This window comes from Macrosteles quadrilineatus, unplaced genomic scaffold (genome assembly GCF_028750875.1).
Source record: "Macrosteles quadrilineatus isolate MER2022 unplaced genomic scaffold, UCM_ALF_1.0 Scaffold_9__3_contigs__length_116548681, whole genome shotgun sequence".
Taxonomy (NCBI): Eukaryota; Metazoa; Arthropoda; class Insecta; order Hemiptera; family Cicadellidae; genus Macrosteles; species Macrosteles quadrilineatus.
Window position 1 is genome coordinate 10,233,050 of NW_026542602.1, and position 20,898 is coordinate 10,253,947.

At 34.9% G+C, this 20,898-nt stretch overlaps 1 protein-coding gene across 1 annotated transcript in view; it reads left to right on the plus strand.

Moving 5' to 3' along the window:
• The window catches only part of LOC129002124 (uncharacterized), a 117,692-nt gene extending 99,334 nt beyond the window's left edge, over positions 1 to 18,358 (plus strand). Inside the window, exons 3-9 of the mRNA XM_054429711.1 lie at positions 2,534 to 2,638; positions 5,786 to 5,969; positions 10,667 to 10,784; positions 12,436 to 12,503; positions 13,120 to 13,203; positions 13,747 to 13,935; positions 14,577 to 18,358. Coding sequence (XP_054285686.1) covers positions 2,534 to 2,638; positions 5,786 to 5,969; positions 10,667 to 10,784; positions 12,436 to 12,503; positions 13,120 to 13,203; positions 13,747 to 13,935; positions 14,577 to 14,765 — 937 coding nt within the window. The 3' untranslated portion in view covers positions 14,766 to 18,358. The remainder of the gene's footprint in view (positions 1 to 2,533; positions 2,639 to 5,785; positions 5,970 to 10,666; positions 10,785 to 12,435; positions 12,504 to 13,119; positions 13,204 to 13,746; positions 13,936 to 14,576) is intronic.
• Positions 18,359 to 20,898: the final 2,540 nt, after the last annotated feature.

The following is a 20,898-nucleotide window of genomic DNA, read 5'->3' on the forward strand; positions in this document are numbered from 1 at the left end:
AATCAGATCCCGCCTTTAAGCTTAATGTTTGGGCGTTGTAAATAAAAGACAATTTTACAGAATGCCTACATCAACGCAATAAAACTGCAAGATTTGTTTAGATAAACTCTAATCAAAACTCCTTAAATATTCAGTTCTTCATTTTTTAAACATTTTGATTAAAAATTCAATATATTTAAGCCTATGGACGATTCAAGATTAATTTAAATTATTATGTCATCCTTTTTAAGAAGATAGCAAAAGTGTGCTGAACGCATTCATCATTCTTTTAATTTTGTTCCTCTCAGATATTAATTTCTGAAGATGAACTGATGAACATTGTTGGAAACTGTAAATCCAGGAAATATTCTTCCCTGGCATCCCTAAGGACCATTAATAAAAGTCCCTTACTCGGGTGTAGGGGGTTGTTTTTGTTTGATACTGCTAAAAGGGTTTTCTTGCCCTTTAAGTGTTCCCTGGCATGTGTGTTTGGTAACTGGTGATAAAGTATTCCACACATCTTCTTGCCATTTAGACATCATCATCTTTGAGTATAGTCGTTATATAAATTTCAACATGTCTTAAATGTGATTAATAGAATTGTGAGAATCTTAATCCATATTTCATAAAATTATTAACTTTATTCATGCACCCTTTTATACTATCAAAGCTGGTCATGTTGATTCCTACATGTAATTATGAACATCTAAAAACACCAGAGAACAAAAATACAAGTTGTAGGACAAAGCAAATGTAAACTTCCTGAATTGTTATTTATACATGTTCAACTTCAACCGCTGTCACTTTGTACCCTAGTCTATGAAGTCATTTAATCACACTTCAAATCAATCAATCTTTATTCCGAGACAACAATGTACAAAAATCATACAATGCTGTATAGGCTGCGTCAATGTAAATTAATAAAACCTTTCAAAGGTCAAAGCAATTGTCAAAATATTCATCTAAGTCATAAAAACAGTATTTCAATAACAAATTCTTAACAGCTATTTTAAATCTATCTAATGGTAACTCTTGAATATAATATGGTAGATGATTGAATAACTTAATCGAGGAATATTTAAAGCTTTTTTGAGTAATACTATAAGTACAGTAATAATTTCTTAGTTTAGCACAGTTTCTGGTCTTATAACTATGGACATCACAGTGGGAAGACAAAGTGTTTAAGTTCTTTTTACAATACATAAGACAGTGAAAAATATATATACAAATAAGAGGCATGACAGATAAACAACAAAAAATGGGCTTACAATGAGTTTTTGGTGGAACACCAGCAATTAATCTAAGAGCTCTCTTCTGCAACACAAATAAAGATTTTGCATAACCACAATTAGCCCAGAGAATGGTACCATAGGTAAGATGACAGTGTATGTAGCTATAGTAAACAGTAAGCAGAGCTTCCATTGAAACAACATTTTTTAGTTTTCTTAATATAAACATACCTTTGGATATTTTAACAGCTACAAATTCTATATGTGATTCCCACTTCAAGTTGCTCTGAATTAAGATACCTAAAAATTTAACAGGTTGTTGATGAGAATCTGTGTTAGCATAAGAAATTTTCAGATCTTGCGTTTTATTTAAATTTAAAGATAGTTTATTAACATTACACCAGTCTACCATTGTATTAACAGAGCCAACAGTGGTTCCATTCTGCAAGTCCTTATGAGTTTTAAAATTTAGACACACATCATCAGCATACATACAACAAGAAACACATTCATTCTGTAAATTATAAGGCATATCATTAACATAAATAATAAAAAACAAAGGTCCTAAGATCGACCCTTGCGGAACGCTATGATGAGTCTCCACCAAATCCGACAGAACACTTAACTACGGTTGGTAAAATTATGGGTTTGGTAAAATTATTGACTATAAACTCTACCCTTGTAGTTTACAGTCAGTGGTAAGTCACATGGATAAGACAGTCCAGAGATAAGATAGGACAGCAATATATGGCTTATTAACTTAATGCTTTCATTGTGCTTTCTTTTTGTGAATTTTCCAAATCAGCTCATTGGCTGATATTGGCTTTATTGGTATCATTTACTGTCATATTTATTGGTACCGTCATTGGCTTTATGTATCGACAGTCCCAAAATGCTCTAGTTCAAATGTACTAGGTACAATGTACTTCATCCCGTAGTACAAATGATGACCAACATCTCACAATTATCTCATTCAGTACATATTTACAGTTGTGCGCTTAATGGCCAATACCAATACTTGGCTTAAAATACCTACTATGTAAGGTCGCCATTTCATCGAACAGTAGGCCTATTAACAGTATTAACCAATAATCATGGATACAAACTCAGTTTTGAACCATTCACGCTGCTGACTTTTCTCAGAATTAAAACTGAGACCTACACTCTGCACTATATCCACTCAGATACCCAGCCATGATATCAACAAACAAATTAATAAGTTCAATGTCAAATATAGTTTTATCTATATTTTGGTAAAATATATCTCAATATTGTATTATAGTATTGAACATTTAATAAAACTAAAATATTTATTTGTTTTCCAGCTGCACTCCCCCCAAAGAATGCTGTTCTCTCGGATGTTGCTACCTGTACCCTCCCCCTGCCCCGAACTTCTTCAGTCTTGTTAACTGGAATCACTGGTATCTATGGTGAGTATGTCATTTGGCTGTTCACTTTGGTTCTTTAGTTCTACACTTCATATTTTATGCTTTACATGTTCTAAAAAACTACTTTAACCTGGAGAATAGGTAGTAACCTAAATTGTCATCAAGTATGATAATGTAAATAAATTTTCATTTAATATTTGATTCTACCTCCATTTTATCATTTAGATGTTTGAAGTTGGATCTAAATACACAAATTTTATTGTTAGTTCTGTACCGTGCACTGTAGAGGTCGTGTTTTGTTTAAAATTTGTTTATTTCAGTCTAAAATCTCATTTGAACAAAAAAACCGATTTAATCATAAACAATACCTCGTCCCCCAGTCATATAACCAAAAAGTAAGCACAAATTATGGAATTAACACTAAAATGATGGACACAAAATTGCATCATCACTAGTGATCACCAGACATGAACTAAGCATGAAAAACTAGCTTCAGAATTTACAATGGGATGAGAGATCTACTTGTGTTGGTATAGGTCTGTAAATATAGTTTCACTGTTGTTAAATCTAATTGTTGTAAGTATTTAAGTGCCTTCCATTGAAACTACTTACGTAACATCTTTTTAGGCCATTTTACAAATTGTGTAAATAAAAGCTGACAAAGCAATAACACTATCACAAAAGTAAAATATAAAGTTAAAGTCTGCTCAGCCTTACAGTTCTCTGTTGGTACTGTGACTCAGTGGCAGTTCCAAGGAGGGGGGCTACAGGGGCTAAAGCCCCCCAATGGACTCTGGAAAAATAAATTTAAACATTTTTTTTTCTCCTGTAACGAATGATTGGATACTAAAGATAATACTATATTGTACAAAATGATATAGTAGTGTATTTCCTTATAAATCTCTCTTAAATTATTTGTATCACGTAACTAACAATACATAATACAAAATAACAATATATAAAATAACAAAAAAATAATATTAAGATTGAAAAAAATTAATTAAGTCAACAAAATCAGCTAGATAACAAGGTCAAATCGATCAATTATAAAACGTTTCGACACCTCGTTAAACAAACCTTCACAGTGACAATTATGACTTTTGTGACTATTAGTTCAGTTAGAATTTTTGATAAATGAGTCGACACTCATCTATAACTGATCTCTCATCATTTCAATCTCAAATGAGTAGAGTTGATGAAGCATTCAATCGGAATTAATTTAATTGAAGTGGAATGTTTTCCTAAGACAAGACCATCATTCAAAGCTCTGTTTGATCATTTGTCTCGCGAGACTCTCTGCTTGTGACAAAGACAGATTGTCTGATACCTACATTTGGCTCCTGCACGCTCTATATCACCAAGCAATTGATTTTCTGAGGTTAAAATACGTCTTCCCCAGCCCTTATCAATCTTCACCTTTAAGATTTAACCTCAATTAGAAATTGGATTGAATGAAAGAGCAATGTTTTAATAACTATAAAAGAAACTGAATTTGAGTGTGGGATTAATCGAAGTCAAGAAAGATGCTTTAATGACATTAGGATTAGAGTAAATGGTTGTTCCTTTTGTTCACAATAATAATAATAATATTAACACTAATTAAATCTTTGCATAAAGAAACTGTCATAAATAATACATATCACTAACATTGTTGAAACTTTTTGGCAGTGATACTTAATTGCGAAGGTTTTAGGATTTTTAATACTTACTCTAATAATTCGTAATTTTGAATTTAGACTATGAACGTTTGTTTTCTGTAGTTCTTGAAAATCATGTTTATCAAAAATCTATTGATGCAAAAAAAATATAGAGATGTATGGGGAGGTTTTGTGATGCTGTTTTTACTTAAAGACTCTATAATTGTTTGAAATAATACAGTACCTAACCCAATGAAAGTAAAACCTTGAAGGTAATTTTTACGTCAAAGAAAGGCCAGGACAATAGTTCTTTAATCTTATTTATACCAAATATGTATGAGTAATAACATTTAAAAGGGTAAAAAAATACACACATACAAAAAATTTCTTGAAATGGAGATAAATGTACTCTGCTGAATACACGTATCGAAATTTCAAAACAAACCTTTTCAAACAAGTTCTAATGAAAAAGGTAAAAATGCAACACTGAGAAAAACTACTCTAACCTTTCCAATAAGAGAAGCCATTAAAGTTGCCCCAAAGGAAGCATCCGTTGGCGCAACAAAAACACCCCGGATTCACCTGATAAGGTTTACTTTGTTGGTGACATTCTTTCCTTTTCAGTTTTCCACTGATCCACCTCAATACCTCTAAAAGACTACTGTCTGATGCAGACTTTATTTCATCCTCAGTTTCTAGCTGGGTAAAATCTAAAGGTATATAGGGAGTCAAAACAATCATATATTACGGTTTGGTGTAGGGGTCTTTATCTGTTTTACATTGTATAGAACTATACTTGTTTTATCTTCTTGCTTGTTCGTTTGAATTCTTTTGTTTTAGTTTGGTGGGCAGTGTATTTATAGTGTTAGCAAAACGGGAGTGCCGATGGAGACCTGTGGGGGTGCGTGCATTTGAAGGGACTTGACCTGGTCTCCATCGGCACTCCCGTTTTGCTAAGACTGTAGATTGTAGTTGGATGTATATATTTTTTAAGGGGTTGGTGGCCTCTTTTACCTTGCATTTGTCTACCCACTTGGGCCACAGAGGCCTGTGCTTGAAACGTATCCAGTAAAGCAAGGGGTGGAGCCGGTACAACGCAGGTGAACTGCAATGATAAAAAGTAGTGGCACGAACCAGGATACAATCCGACATAACTGCGAAACGACGAAACAAAACTGCCTTCGGCCTGAAGCCCGTGGCACTACCGACTGAACATGTGAATGTGATAAGAAATTGGATTATTGTATACTTTATCACCCATTACTTTCTAAAATTGTGATGCACTTTGTGAATAGTTGAGTTTAAAAGTAAATTTAACTAAGAAGTTTCCCTTAGTTACATTAACTACCAAAGCCTAGAAGAACATACAACTTTGTAGAAGATATTTGAGGCTCTAATGGAGTATGTGCCACCTCTAATATTTCAATAACATTTTGATTCACAATTGCTTGGCTCTATATAAAAAGCCAAGTAAAATCTTATGGGTGATTTTAAAAAAAGATGCATCTAAGTAGTCCTTTACATTTGTTTGAAATATGTAAATTTGGCACAGGTGCATGGGCGTCATCGGCCTGGCGCTGGTGTGTGTTGTGTGTGGCTGCGGTCTCTGGCGCAAGAGAGACTCACCAAACCAAGACGCGGCGTCGGAGCCTGACAGCGCCGGGTCTTGCTGCCAACCACCTCACTATAGCCGGTGCTCCTCTTTCCATCAGCCTCCCCCACCTCCTTACTCAGAGGTATGGAAATATGTAATACAGTTTTGGATTTTTTTGTCCTTTGAAGCTAGATACTAGCCTGGAATTGTTTTTCACATTACTTCGGGGTACATGGCTATACACAACACAGTGTACCATTGATGGTTACTGTAATGATAAAGTGAAGCCTAATGATGTACTTTATGTTACATACTCTAATGAGTAATGATGTTAAGGACTAATGTCTTTAAAGAGTTAAGCAGTTATTCACACAGCAAGTACTATCAGCCATACTGCATTCATACTCACTTGTGCTGCTTAGTACCTTTGATTATGGATAGAACTATATATTCAATTCGCACGTTGGAGTTGTAGCTGTGGGTGGAGCCAACATCAGCCATGTGGACTTCATAAAAACTACGTGAAAATAGAGTAGTTGAATTGAGCCACAGAGTGTGGGCTAAATGTAAATTGCTGATTTCTGAATTTGCGACCTTTTTAACCAACTCAAACTGATAGACAATAGACAATAGACAATAGACAAAATCTTTATTGAAATATTCCTAGAGAACATTCATGCGTCAGGTACATAAAATGTACAGTATGTACGTAAACTATTACAGTAATTTGCAATTACAATTAGAATTTTCTTCTTCTTTTTCTTCTTTTTTCATGGTAGCTTATTGTTTAAGAATTCATCCTCAGAGTAGAACGGCCGGTCCATAAGCCATGTTGTCAGGTGCTTCTTGAGCAGATTGGGTTGTTCTCTCTTGAGGTGCTCTGGTAGGTTGTTAAAGTACAGAGCACCTTTGTAGGATGGTTTCTTCTCGTACAGACTCAGATGGTGTTGTGGGAGGGAAAAATTGGCGGCATGTTGTGTGTTGTGCTGGTGTATGTCTCTGTGTCTTGGCTGGGCTGTTTTAGTGGTGTGGATAATGACTTCTCTTATGTAGAGTGAAATTGATGTGAGAATTTTAAGGTTCTTGAAGGCTTCTCGGCAGCTGTCTCTGTAGTTCAGGTCGGCAAGGCATCTAATTGCTCTTTTTTGCTTTAGGAGTACTCTTTCCAGGTTGCCTTTTGATGTTCCACCCCAAGTCGCAATGCCATATCTGAGGTGGGACTCGAATAGAGCAAAATATGCAACTTTGGCTACTTCTGGGCTGCAAGCTTGCTTGATCCTACGTATAACGTAGAGACTTGAACTTAGCTTTTTGCAGAGCTGGTCTATGTGGGGTTTCCATGATAGCTTGGAGTCAATTATGATGCCTAGGTATTTTGTGGTGTTTTGTGTTTGTAGTCCCGGTATTGTAATGTCTGTGTTGTTGCGTTTGGTGGTGAAAGTCATTTGAACGGTTTTGCTTTCGTTTAGAACTAGGTCGTTGGAGGTACAGTATTGCTTTGTTCTCTGGAGTTGTGTGTTGGTTTTCTCTTCCAGATTTTCCATTGTTTTGTCCGCAAATGTGAGAACCGTGTCATCTGCGTACATGGTGGTGTGTCCATCTTCCCCAATCCAACTAGGTAGGTCATTCGTGAGAAGGAGGAAAAGGACTGGGCCAAGTACTGATCCTTGGGGTACTCCTCTTTGCACGTCTACAGCTTTGGATTGGGCCTTATACTTAGTGTTGTTCCTTATGTAGGCTATTTCCACAAGCTGTTTCCGGTTACTAATGTAGCTTTTAAACCATTCTGCTGCTCTTCCTCTCACGCCTAGTGTTTCCAGCTTGAGTAGAAGAAGTTCGTGGTTTAGGCAGTCGAAAGCTTTACTAAAATCTAGGAAGAGGCTTGTTGAAGTGCTGCCTTCTTCTAGTTGGTCTAGTATGTGCTCCGTCAGTTGTATTAAGGCTGTGGCTGTCGATCTGCCTTTGATAAATCCATGCTGTTGACTATTGAGAAGGTTGTGTTCTTGAAGATGGTGTAGGAGTTGGGCTAGTACTATCTTTTCGATTATTTTTGAAAATGTTGATATTAGGGAGATTGGCCTGTAGCTGTTTCTTTCTATCGTTGGTCCATTTTTGTATTTTGGGTAGACTTTAGCTATTTTTAATTTATCTGGGAATTTTCCTTGTGAGAGTGATTTATTTATAAGGTCTGTCAGGGGTATTACTATTTCATTTTTACAGTTTTTTAGAAGTTTAGCTGATACCTCATCAGTTCCGGATGAATTTTTCATCTTTAGAGATTGAATGGCCTTTTGCACTTCTTCTTGTGTGACCCGTCTGAACTGGAGTGTGTGATGTGTTGCTGGTAAGTGGTCTGTTAAGGCATTGGTTCTAGAGTTATTGTTATTTTGGAGTGTTCGGTCGGCTATTGATGAGAAAAAATCATTAAAACAGTTTGAAACTTCTATTGGGTCGTCTATTGTTTTATTGTTGACTTGAAGATGGATTTGGTTTTCAGTATTTGATCTCGCTTCCTTCGCTTTCTTGGTTTATTGTTTGCCACAGTGCTTTAGACTTTTTTTCAGCCTGGTTTATGTGAGCTGTGTTGTTTTCTTTCCGAAGCATTTTCAAATGCTGGTCGTACTCCCTTTTTTTAATAGTTGTTCTGGCTTTGTCTTCCATAAGTCCGGTTGTTTGCTCCTTTTCTAAGGCCTTTATATATTCATTTTTAAGTCTAGCCGATTCTTGATTCCAACACTGTCTCCTTTTATGTTGTTTAACTCTTGACGTTTTAAGAGGGCAGGCGTGGTTTAGTGTTGTCTGGATGATGTTGCTGAAATTGTTGTAGGCTTCATCTACGTCATGAGTTTGTATTATAGTTTCCCAGTCTTGTTCTTGTAGCTGTGTCTTAAAGTTATCTATTGTTGTTCTGTTGAAGATTCGTTTATTTTCATTGATGTTGTTGATGATCGGTTTTCTAGTGATGATTTTTGCGATTTGTGCGGTATGGTCAGATAGTCCTGATGTTATAACTGAGGTTTCTATTTGTTGATTATCAATGTTTGAGCATATCCAGTCTATTGATGTTTCTGAGTCACTTGTAATTCGAGTGGGAGGTAGCCTCAGTCTTGAGATATTGAAGGAGGTTAGGAGTTCTTCAATTTTTTCGTTTTCATTGTCATCAACTAGGTTGTTTACATTGATGTCTCCCATTATTAATATTTGCTTATCCGTAGTGAGCACTGTTTCCAGTTGTTCAGAGAGTATATCGATGGCTTGGTCTAGGTTTGCACTTGGTGGCCTGTATACTCCGAGGACCAGCAGTGGATTCCTGTTTAGCTTCAGTTCAAAGAGCACAGTTTCGCAAATTAGTTCTGTTTCCTTGCTACTTGTGCATATGAGTGATACATGCTTTTCCCAGCCACTTCTTACATAAGCGACCACTCCTCCTTTGACATGGGATTTCCTTGAGAAGCCTCCAATAAGTGAGTAATTTTCTACCCACGTGTTTTGCAAGTTTTGTTGTGCTACGCCGTGCTCTGTTATTATGATCAGGTCCGGGTCTTCATCTTGGAGGAAGTGTGCTAGTCTATCAGTTTTTTTAGATAACCAATTTATGTTTTGGTGTAGAATTTTAAGTCCTTGTTGGCTATTAGGTGTTTGGAATTTTACTGTACGGAGTGTCGGAGGGGATGTGTTACATCTTTGAGCTGGTTTTTGTGCTTTTCTCTGGGATGAGGGTGTTCTTCTAAAAAATGATGTTGGGAGGTGGGAGTGTTTAGGGGTTCTTGTGTGCAACTTTGGTTTTTGTTAGTTTGTAGTGTGTTTTTATACTTTGGGAGGGGTGGTTCTGGTTCTGCGATTTTCTCAATGTTGATGTGGTATTTGGAAAGTTCCTGGGAGCTAAGCAAGTTTGCTTGTTGTATCCAACGGCCTAGTTTATCATTACTGCTGGGTGTTATGTAAAGGAATGAGTGTGTGTGCCTTGAGATAGCAACGATGCAGTGGTGCTGCGATTCATAAATTTCTTCTCTTTTAGCAGATGTTCGTATGACAGCTATGTTTTCTGCTTGCCGTCCTTGAAATTCATGTATCGTAGATGCGTTGAAACCTAGCTTGTTTAGTTCTCTTTTCTCAGCTTGTTTGAAGACCAAGCATTTGTATTTATTTTTGTTGAGAGTGAGGTTCAGGCTTTCTAGTCCCTGATACTGCTGTGTCGCCAGTTCTTTCTCTGTCTGGTTGGTGGTTTGCATTCCTTGGCGGTATAATTTTGAGAGGATGGCTGTGGTGCTCTTTGTGCATCTGTATGTGGTGTTTAGTATTTTTGTTGTTGTGGCTATTTCTGTAATGTTGTGGTATTTAACTTCTAGGTTCTCTGCTCTGTTTATATATGGTATTTGGTTAATGTCGCCAATAAGCAATACTTCTTTAGCAGTTGATAAAATGGCTGCAAAGAGTATTTCTCCGGCATGCATCATTAGGGCTTCGTCGATGAAGAGCCTGTTATAGGTGTTTCCTCTCTTAAGATGTTGGGTGGAGTTTATTATGAATGAATGCACGGTTCGGAAGGTGTCATTGCATTTTGCCTGGCTATTACAATTTATAGGACAAATTATCGTATGCAATAGTATCTTTTATGTCACATCAACTCATCAGTAGAATTTTAGACTGTACAGTAGCACATTCCTCTGTGAGTGGCTCATTCAAATAGCCTATGTTCTTTTTATTTTCACAATAAAAAGCTACAGCTGGTCCATATAAACTTGGAACCTATACATAAAAAAATTTAACCTATATCATTTACCGTAGTAAATAAAACTGTGCATAAATAATTATGATTCGACCTTTTTCTGTGTCCAGGTGACATCAAAGCCAGACCTGTACCCCTTGGTGATTAGTTACTCAGACAACGGAAAGTCTGGAGGAGGCAGCTACCTCATGGTTCAGTACTTCCGCAACTACATCATGAGGCCTGTCGGTGAGTCACCATATTCCAGGGGTAAAAGTGGTTTTCATTGATCTAAGGTTAGTTCCAGCATTGTTGTGGGGGTAGTATAGACTCTGCCGTTTGCAAGAATCCTATGGATTAGTAAGCAGCCCAAGTTTTTCCGAGTTATTACTCACAATGGGTAAAAGGGTTTAATAATTTGAAATGGCATCTTGTATTTTCAGGTTAAAACTACTTGTTAACTACTGGAGTACATATTTCAAGCAGTAAATTATTTAAATTGTATAAACAGTAATAATATTACATTCTTACTTGTTTACTGTTTATTAGTAGAGTAGTTTAAAACAAATGTAACCATTTGCACTGTTCGCTTTCTCTTTAAGGCTAAAAATTCGCAAGACTTTGAGACACTACCTTGTATATGGTAATGAGGGGGGGGGGATGGGGATCTTAGATTCTCCAATGTTAGTCATATTTCAGACAATAGTGAGCTTTTGACACTAGAAAATTTACAACTGCACCATTGGCTACTTCCTGAAAATCTACTGGGAGAAAGTGGGTGACAGAGGCATAGAATGCTTGAGTGGGTTAGACCACATTAGTTACTTAGTAGTAGGTAATACCTTTATGGTACACAAAATTATAGTTTTAATCTACATATTTCAAGAACATATAATCTTTTATTTGTAGAATGAAAATACAGTAACTCAATGATCATTAATACTTCTAACAAGACCATGGAAATATCAAAGATTAAAAAATAATTAGCTTCTTTGAGGCTTAAACGAGTACAAAACTTTTCAGAAAGTTGGTTAAAGCCCAATCTTCTTGGGAGGCTTTTTATTGACTAGAACGGTAGACCGCCTCCAACTTTTTAACAAACCCAAGTGATTCTCTTATTTATTATTAAACTTAAATTGTTCTTTTGAAGACTGTAAGTGTTTCATAAAAGTTGGAAAAGTGTTTAATTAAATTGTGCAATAAGATTGTATTAATCTTTTTGCAATGAGTTTCCATTGATGACAAGAATAGGGTATTCGTAACTAAGACTGTTCAGTCCAAGGCTAAATTATTCTAATAAGGGCTAAGTTAAAATTGGGGTTAGTAAGGACAGTCTGTTGTATTTTAAAAAACTTCAGTTAGTTGAGCTTTTAAAAAATGAAAAAATTCTGGTTTAGGATGTTAAGCTGCTGTACTTCCTTTAGAATTATGGAGTACTGAGTGTTATCTGTGGTATGAATACTAAAGCTACCTATAATAAATGGCATCAGCAATCTGACACATACTTTCTCCCATTAGCCTCCATCAAAGGTGGGAGTAACTATGATATTTTATGGGGTAAATAACAAAAGTTGTAACAACTTTTGAATCATAATTTTTACAGTAGTGGTGGTTGTTCTATTTTAGTATCAAGTACCAAATTGTAATCAAAATCCAATTTTCCGTTATTATATGAGTAAATCACCAATATAAATAAAAGTTTGAAAAAACTCCCCGAGTACCATGGGTTAGTAGCCAACCCACAGACCAAATTTCATTAAAATCAGACCACAGGATCTGTAGCTCTGTATACACACACACACACACACACACACACAGAGAGAGAGAGAGAGAGAGAATTGTAAAATATCTGGAGAAGTAAATTACTGCAATGTTCTGATATTTGTATTTCTTTGTGCAGGATCCCTATCAGCAACCAGCACTGCAGATTCCCTCAGCTCCAGCCTCTTCTGTAACGCCACAAATGAGGTACCGCTTAGTATCTTATATAATATATCAACCAATGTATTATTCTTTCTGTTTTATTTTTTCTTTTAAGTTTTGCATTATATTTATAAATCCAAACTATACCGTTTTCGGTAAATTAACTCCTTGTTTCTTTAAGTCTGTTGTTCTTTACCAAATCCTAGAAAAACAAAAAGCAAAATTAGGAATCATCCTATTTACATTAACATGCATTTATTTTAATTTCCAAATGTAAGTTTTCATGGACCTAAAAATAATCTTTTGAGACATATGGCTTTGGCCTACTACAGTAACAGGTGGGCTTAATCCATCAACTAAAAACTGCACAAGAATTATTCTACTTATAATAATCCATACTCATTTTAAACACACATTGAAGTAAAAATTATGCCAAGTAGGGGTCCCTGTTTTAAAAAATATCTTGAAACGCTAGTGATTCCACCTCCATTAGCGAAGGTTAATAAAAACTGCTTATTCTCTATATGGGAAATTGGAGGGACAATGTTGGCGATGAAAAAAATCTGCTTATGTTTTTAGTGGCCAAGAAGGTAAGGTAAGAATATCAAACAGAGATTGAAAATTTGAATTTGATATGTTACTGTGACTGTTTATGTTATAGGCCAACAGTCTGGTTCCCCCTCCCTACTCCAGCGCTCCTGATAGTGTAGATCAGATTCAAGCCAGCAACACACCCTTTGACCAGGTAATGTGTTACTTAATTTGTTGTAGTTACAACATTTTTGATATTTTCATTTAGTCAAATATCTTCTACCCAGCTGTCAAAAAAGTGTATCGGTTTTCAGTAGACCGAATCTTAAATCAGCTGTCTTTCATCAATGGACTGCTGGAAGGATTCTACCTTATTTTCTTTCCCAAATTAGGTTATTCCATTTTAATACAGGTGTATTATTCTCGCTTAAGTAACGTAATTGAAACTTGCAATGCAACATTATTTATCAACACCTGATGATGCTGTTCAGTGGTGAAGAGTATATTCCTCTCCATGATTACCTTGCAGTACAAGTCTTATGGGAGGCAGTCATGCAATCAACACCACTGTAAACATATTTGTTGTCATGCGGTGAGCTTTAACTCCCCTGACAACCCTAGTGATGGTACTAAAGTATGTACTTTCTGTACCTTTATGCATTATATTAAGATCGATTGGATTTTTACTTTGGTGTGGTCAATCACCACTGATACTGTCATGAAGTTTTCCAGTTGATTTTTACCGTGTTATTTGCAGTCACTCAGTTCCTGTCAGGCGCACAGCTGTGTTTTGATGTCCCAATGTGAAGCTCCAGGCGGGTTATCAGCTGTCAGCTCTGTAGGGGGGTTGGGCCCCCTCCCCTTGGACTCCCCCCCTCAAGCCACCACTCCAACGTTGGAGGTGCGGCAACTTCTGCACAAAATCAACCAGTTGCCCCACCACCAGGTATGATGCTAGGGTAGATATTATTGGATGGGTCGAACAGGAGTTCAGTTGATCTTCAATACTATGAACTGTTATTATTTAATATCCAATCACCCAATGTTGGCTTTTCGCTGTAAATATACCTTGAGTAAAACTACCAAAGTGGCCTACTCTACGATTTTCATCCTCTAAAGGTATATTGAAAAGGATACCCTTTTGTGTCAGGGTACCTATCTAGTCTAATCGTTCAGCATAATCACATTAAAATACCGGAGTGGTTTAGCTGTTTGTTTAAGGAATACAGGTGTATTCCAATATGTTTTCAAAATATTTTAAAATATCTAGGTGGCCAATTTTAATCTTGCATTTGTCCCCCCCCCCCCCTCATTTAAAAAGTGGCCCTGACTTGCCTGTCAACAACTCTGTGAGTAAGGGATGGGAGTAACTATGATATTTTTAGGCTGTATGGGTGACCCATAGTACAGTACAAGATTTTAAATGTATTGGTGAATAAAAAAAAACATATTAACATCAACCATAGGCTAAATATATCTTCTATGTGGATCAAAATCAGTGCAAATATACGACATCGCTGAGATACCAATTCACAATATCAATTTTATGTCCAAGCAATGATACAACAGTAGTCTTTATTGTTACAGAGTGGAGGAAGTGGGAGCAGCAGTAGGTTGAAGCTGTACATGCCGCTAACCCGAGGTCGTCATTGGCTCAGCCGCTCCGCCCCATCCACCCCGTCCTCCCGTCTCACCCCCGCCATGCCGTTCCCCCTCCCCTCCGGAGAGAGCAGCCCGCTCCTCCAGCCTGACCAGGATCACGACACCACCTTCTAGCCGCACACTCAGTGTTACGTTGTCAAACATTTTCCACTTCGAGGTTTCGACACCAGTTTTACCGCTAAGGTGTATGTGCTGATTTAGTTTGAAAATATGTACTGCAACAAATTGTTAAGTTTTTTGATCAGGTATGGTACATTGGTATTGGCTCTTGGTTAAGATTCAAGGATGGTTAGATCAGTAGGCTTACCTCATGAATGTGATTGCTTGCTTGCTGATTACACAATGAAAGATTAAATCCAATTTACACAAAACTAAGTTTTTTAAGACAGTTCTATCTAGAATCCTTGTCTCCTCACTAAAACTGGTTTCAAAAAATCAATTCGTTTGATTTATTTAAATGTTTCAATGAGTAAGAAATATGGCATTTTAGTAAGATGTTGTGTAGGCAGCAGTGCTTAATTCATGCAGTTTTAATTTCGATTAGATTTGATCATGTACAAAAGGGACTACATCAGCATTTAAAAAAGAACAACTTCACAACAGAGAACTTTTCACCCTTTTTAACATGTAATACTTTCTACTACATATACCGTAAAATTGGTCCTCTTATTACTTGACTAGTATTTGGCAGTATTGTATAACAGGTAAGCCCACGGATACTATCAAAATCCCAATCTTAGGTAATGTTCGTTGTTTCATAAACCTTGTTTTTAGATGTAATGTTAGCTGTGTAAGATTATTTCCTATTGAATATCGTTTAGAGTCCAGTAAATACTGTCAATTACATAAGTCTTTACCAAAGCTGTCTCAAAATCAAAGCATAACCTATGGCATGTTGATTTTAGAAGCAAGAACAGTTGTCTTGTTACAAATGTTTCCAAGGCATAATTTGTTTATGACAATTGGATTTAGTCACATGTGTTAAGCTACTCAGTTAAATTACAAAATATTTGCTGTAAATATCTAAATTTGTACAGAAGTTTTTGAAATCGTATACTTTTATAACGATCCCTTGTTTTTCAATGTTAATAAAAGAATGTACTTACAATTGTAAAATTGGTTGACAGTATGTTTTCAACAACCAAAATGGCGAGATATTACTGTAATTGTTAATATATGATACTTTGACAAGCTTTTGTACAGAGAAGTAGTTTGATTTTGCAATTTCTCCAAGCTAAATAACTGACTTGGGTGATTTTAATATGTGATTTTGCCAAGAGATTTTGAACTTGTACACTTACGTAGGTAGTCTTAAAGTTGCTTGATTATAGAAATGTGATCACTATTGAACTTTATATCTTATTAAATATATAGAACATTATTTTGTATTGGACTTAGATTTTAAAAATACCGTCACTTTTAATACTTTTTGTATAGCAATTGTCATTTTTTATGTCAAATCATCTTTGAATTGACAAATATTAAAAATACAAAATTACTTTGAGCAAATCCAAAAATTATTTTGTCTTTGTATAACTTGAGCCGGTTTTAAGCTGGGTTTCATTTTATAAAGTTCTAGAGGTTTTAGACTTATTAACTGTTAAATAATAATGATAAAGACATGCTTATCATGATATGAATTTCAATGTATTCCTCTTATCCTTTATATTAATTTTGTTTATGTTTAGTTTTAATAAAAAGTTTGCTGAAAGTGCTACCTCATGACAAGAAAAAGTGGTTTTCACTATTGGATTTATGTGATTGGCTGCCATGTTATTAAAAACAGATATATATTTCGTCAGAGGCAGAATATTGGAAGTGCTCAAAAAAATTTTACATCTTTAAGTCTGCTTCCAAGGGGTGGAATTGAAAAATCAACAGACTTAAAGTTATCCCATGTTTCATAATAATAAACTACTAAACATTTTTTTCTTTTCAAACAAACCTTTTTAAGTGTAGATTGCTCATTTTCACCAAATCAACCTATTAAACTTAAGAAGTTTATTCTAAAATGAAAATATCATTCATTATTTTTGTAAATGTCTAAGTTTAAACCTCTTTTTCTCAAGTGTTTATAATAGTTAGTACTTAACTCTAATACATCGATAGCTTAATTTTTAGTTTGTTTGGCCATTGTAAAAGTGTCATGTGTATGAAGTAGTGTAGATTTTCCAAACCAAATTTACTCAATTTTACCTTAGCTGAGAGTTTACTTGTGACCAGTTGTGTGATACCGTACACTGCTTAATTTAAGACAAGTGTGAACTATTGGCATTTTAACTTAGAATTATCGTGAAATTCACTATAGTAAATTCTAAGTTACAGAATAAACTTGTATATTCGCAAAGTCATGCAACTATACAAAAACACAAAAAGAATTATCTATCATTTATACAAAAAATGTTATTTAACATACGGTTTTTATATTTAATATAGTATAGATTCAAAATTGGCAAACTTAATAATATTTTTGTTAATTTGTCTCATGTTATTTCTATCATGTGTATTGACCAACTCATTAAGTTTTGAGTTGATTGACAAAACTCTACTACTCATCATCGAGAATAAGAATCAACTGCTAAAGAAAACATTGAAATGCACAATGTTACCTTTGGTTACATTTTAAGATTAATTGAAATAAAAATCTCGCTTATACTAAACTATTTTTGCAAAAGCACAATACAGACCAGTATTTAGTTTTAACCAAAGATTTTCACAATACAGTAGAACCTCGATAGCAAATTTCTCAAGGGAAAGACTTATTATCAAGGTAAACTTATTATTGAGGTTTGCAATAACATGAGATTAGGACTAATACTAAATCGTGGGTATTTGCATAGACAAAAGAATTAAATATAGACTGACAGCATAGTGCTGCGGTTAGCATATATTCTAGCGTCCACCGCTAGGAATGCCGTGTAGTTTCGGCGCAATGCGCACACAGCTGCAGCGTCAAGTGCTAGTGTCAGTCGATATTTAATTATTTTGTCTATGGTATTTGTAAATGCCACTTCTTGTCAAGGGTGTCTTGCTATTGAAAGTTTGTTATTGAGATTACTGTGTTAATCTAACTGTGATATAGGTTTCCTGCACATATTTTCTCCTCAATTTCAGTTTTAAATAGATTTTTAACAAGTCCACTAATTAATGTCATGCAACAACTAAAAAAATATATTAATAAGAAGAGCTCAAATAAGGTAACAGAGGCTCTTGTTTGTTCTCTAGGTTTTATGTTATAAAGCTCGCACACAAGAAATGGTTATAAAAATAAATAAACTCAGAGGTATGGATAGAATCTGAAATAATTGGAATAGATGGTATAACGAAGCCTTAGTTTGGCAGCCAGAAAACGGTTAGCTACTTTCCAACATGCACATCAGCTATCTGCAGTGACGTAAAATCCTTATGTTACATTATAATCTAATGGCACTGTAGCTTGGATGTAGTAACAAATTTCAAAATGCAAACTGTGATCAGACATTATAAATGCATCATTGTGCTTGATAATATTGTATTAAGATTCATTTAAACACAAATATTTGTATTTTGTCAAGATGGACTTACATGTACAATTAAAACCCCCATAGTGTCCCACGTTTTAAACTGTTCTTTCTTTTTTATAAAATGATTTTGTGTTGTTTAAACAAAATTTTAACAAGCTGCAGTTTTTGTACAGTGCTTTCAGGTAGAAAACTGTTAAATTTTAATGGCGCTATAGTGAAAATAAAATTTACAAATATTCTACAATGTTATTTTGTTTTATTATAATAACCTCTATTCTTACTTTTTTTAACTGCCAGTGTCTGTGTAATATTTGAGACATTTTAAAATCATAAACTTTTTATTTTATTTTATGTGTGATTTGAAACATAGGCGTCTATTGACTACTTAAAAAGACTAAAAACAGACTTAAGGTACGTCCACCTTTATATATTCCAATGTATGAGAAAAAAATTAATTAATAATTTCAAAACTACTCATATTGATATCTGTTAATCTGGCAATTGTTTAGGTAGAATAAAATTAGGAAAGTGATCATGTCTAAGGTTTGGATCAAATAGAGATTTTTTACTTCCATAGGTCTACTATTATATTAGATGTGTTAACCGCGTCATTACATTATCAGTACCTACATTTTTATCCAAAGTCATACCCACATAGCAGAATATTTATTGATATCAAATACTTTGAGCTTTTTGTCGCTACTTGGTTTAAATTAACATAAACATTTTGGTTTAAATGAAAATAGTTTTAGCAATCTGACACATACTTTCTCCCATAAGCTTGTCAACAACCTTAATCATGGGTAAGCTGTGGGAGTAACTATCTATGATAGTATATATATTGAAAAAAAAACAAAAGTTGCAATAACTTTGGAACCGTAATTATTACAGCAAGGGGGGTTGCACTATTTTTTTTAGAATTATAAGCTCTATAACACATTAATTTTGATAAAAATGGGAAAAAACCTATTTTTACCACATAAACCCCTGTTCCCATAGTCCGATCATGCTGGTTCGCGAACTCGTTCAGGTTTCGGATCATTTTTGCTCGAGTTATCGTGCTAACGGACACACACACACATATATACATATATATATATATACTTAGGCATATATATATATATATATATGTGTGTGTGTCCGTTAGCACGATAACTCGAGCAAAAATGATCCGACTATGGTGAAATTTGGTACATACATGTAAACCTACATTTATTCAAACGAGTTCGCGAACCAGCAAGATCGGACTATCATTTCCCAATTAAGTTATTCCCTATATGGGAAATTCGCTAAAATTAATACTGCTGCACCATGTTGCTAAACCTTGACGATACTGTAAAAATCTACATGACCAAGCACGCTAAAACAAATAAACCCCGTGGAAAACTGGGTCGCGTTCCGAACAGGCTCACGGGATGTATACGTGACGTCATATTGATCGTCCGTAGATCCTTGACGTCATACTTAGTTATAAAATTAAGACAAATAATAAAATTAATTTTACTATAATTTTCTAATCAGGTATAAAATTAAACTGTCATAACCTAACCAAACTTGCTGATAATGAAAAAATCTAATGAAGGTGTACTAATCGAAAAAATAGTTATGTTCATAAAATAAAATTAAAAATGCCTCAAATTCTAATAAAAGATGAACAGTTAAGAAGTAATCACATTCTAAGCTATAAATCTTTGACAAAAAGTAAGTGCTTCCAATGGGATTCGAACCGGCTACATTCAGTTCACCAGCCTGGTATGCTATCCACTACACTTACACAACCGAGAGCCGCCGCCGAGACTTGTTGGCTCTATACATACTGTATCGTTGCGATAATGGCCAATGGTGTTCTCTCAAGAGAAGAGATTGACGTCATGCCATGAGAACCAATAGCAATTGTGTGTCACGGAGCGTCCCATGAGCCTTGCGTAAACTGGGCCCATGTAAAACCCCCGCTTGGAATCTTGGAATGGGATATGACAAGACCCCACTACACTACGTAGTGTAGTGTAGTGGGGTCTTGGACTCTTGGATAGGAGGACTGGGGCGCTTAATTTTTATTTCAGCTGCAGATTTTTAATGAGAGAATTCTACTGTATTGGCTGAGGGAACACAATTACCACAACTATACAGAAAAAGGGCAGCCAACAGCAGTGTTCGTGTTCGTGGTGTAATGGGAAGAGCACCATACTGATGTGCAGAAGGTAACAAGATCGAATTCCACAGGTGAGGTGACATTAACTTTTCGTCCATGATTTTGCTTAGAAAGCGATTACTTCTTAACTGTACATCTTTTGTTAGATTTTAAGACATTTATAATTTTATTTTATGAACAGAACTATTTTTCGAATAGTAAACCTGCATTTTTTCATTATCAGCTAGTTTGGTTAGTTAGTTAGGTTAGGTCATGACAGTTGACAGTTAACTTCTAGTTTATATATACATAAACATGCAAACTTTTAGAAGCATTACTTTGTCATTTACTTTTATGAATTATTCAAGCATTGAAATTATACACGTGTATCAATTTTACGTAATTTATTTTGAACATTGTAGACTAACAGTTTAATATAGTTAAATATAACCTTTTGTACTTTAGTGTAAAATTATTTTATTGATAATAAAATTTGATTTGCTTTTAAGTACTTAAATACTTGCTTTATTTAAAATCCAAAATAAACTGTTATAAACTATATGCGATGAATACAACCTAGTTGTACAAGAGAAATTGGTCATGAATCTAATAA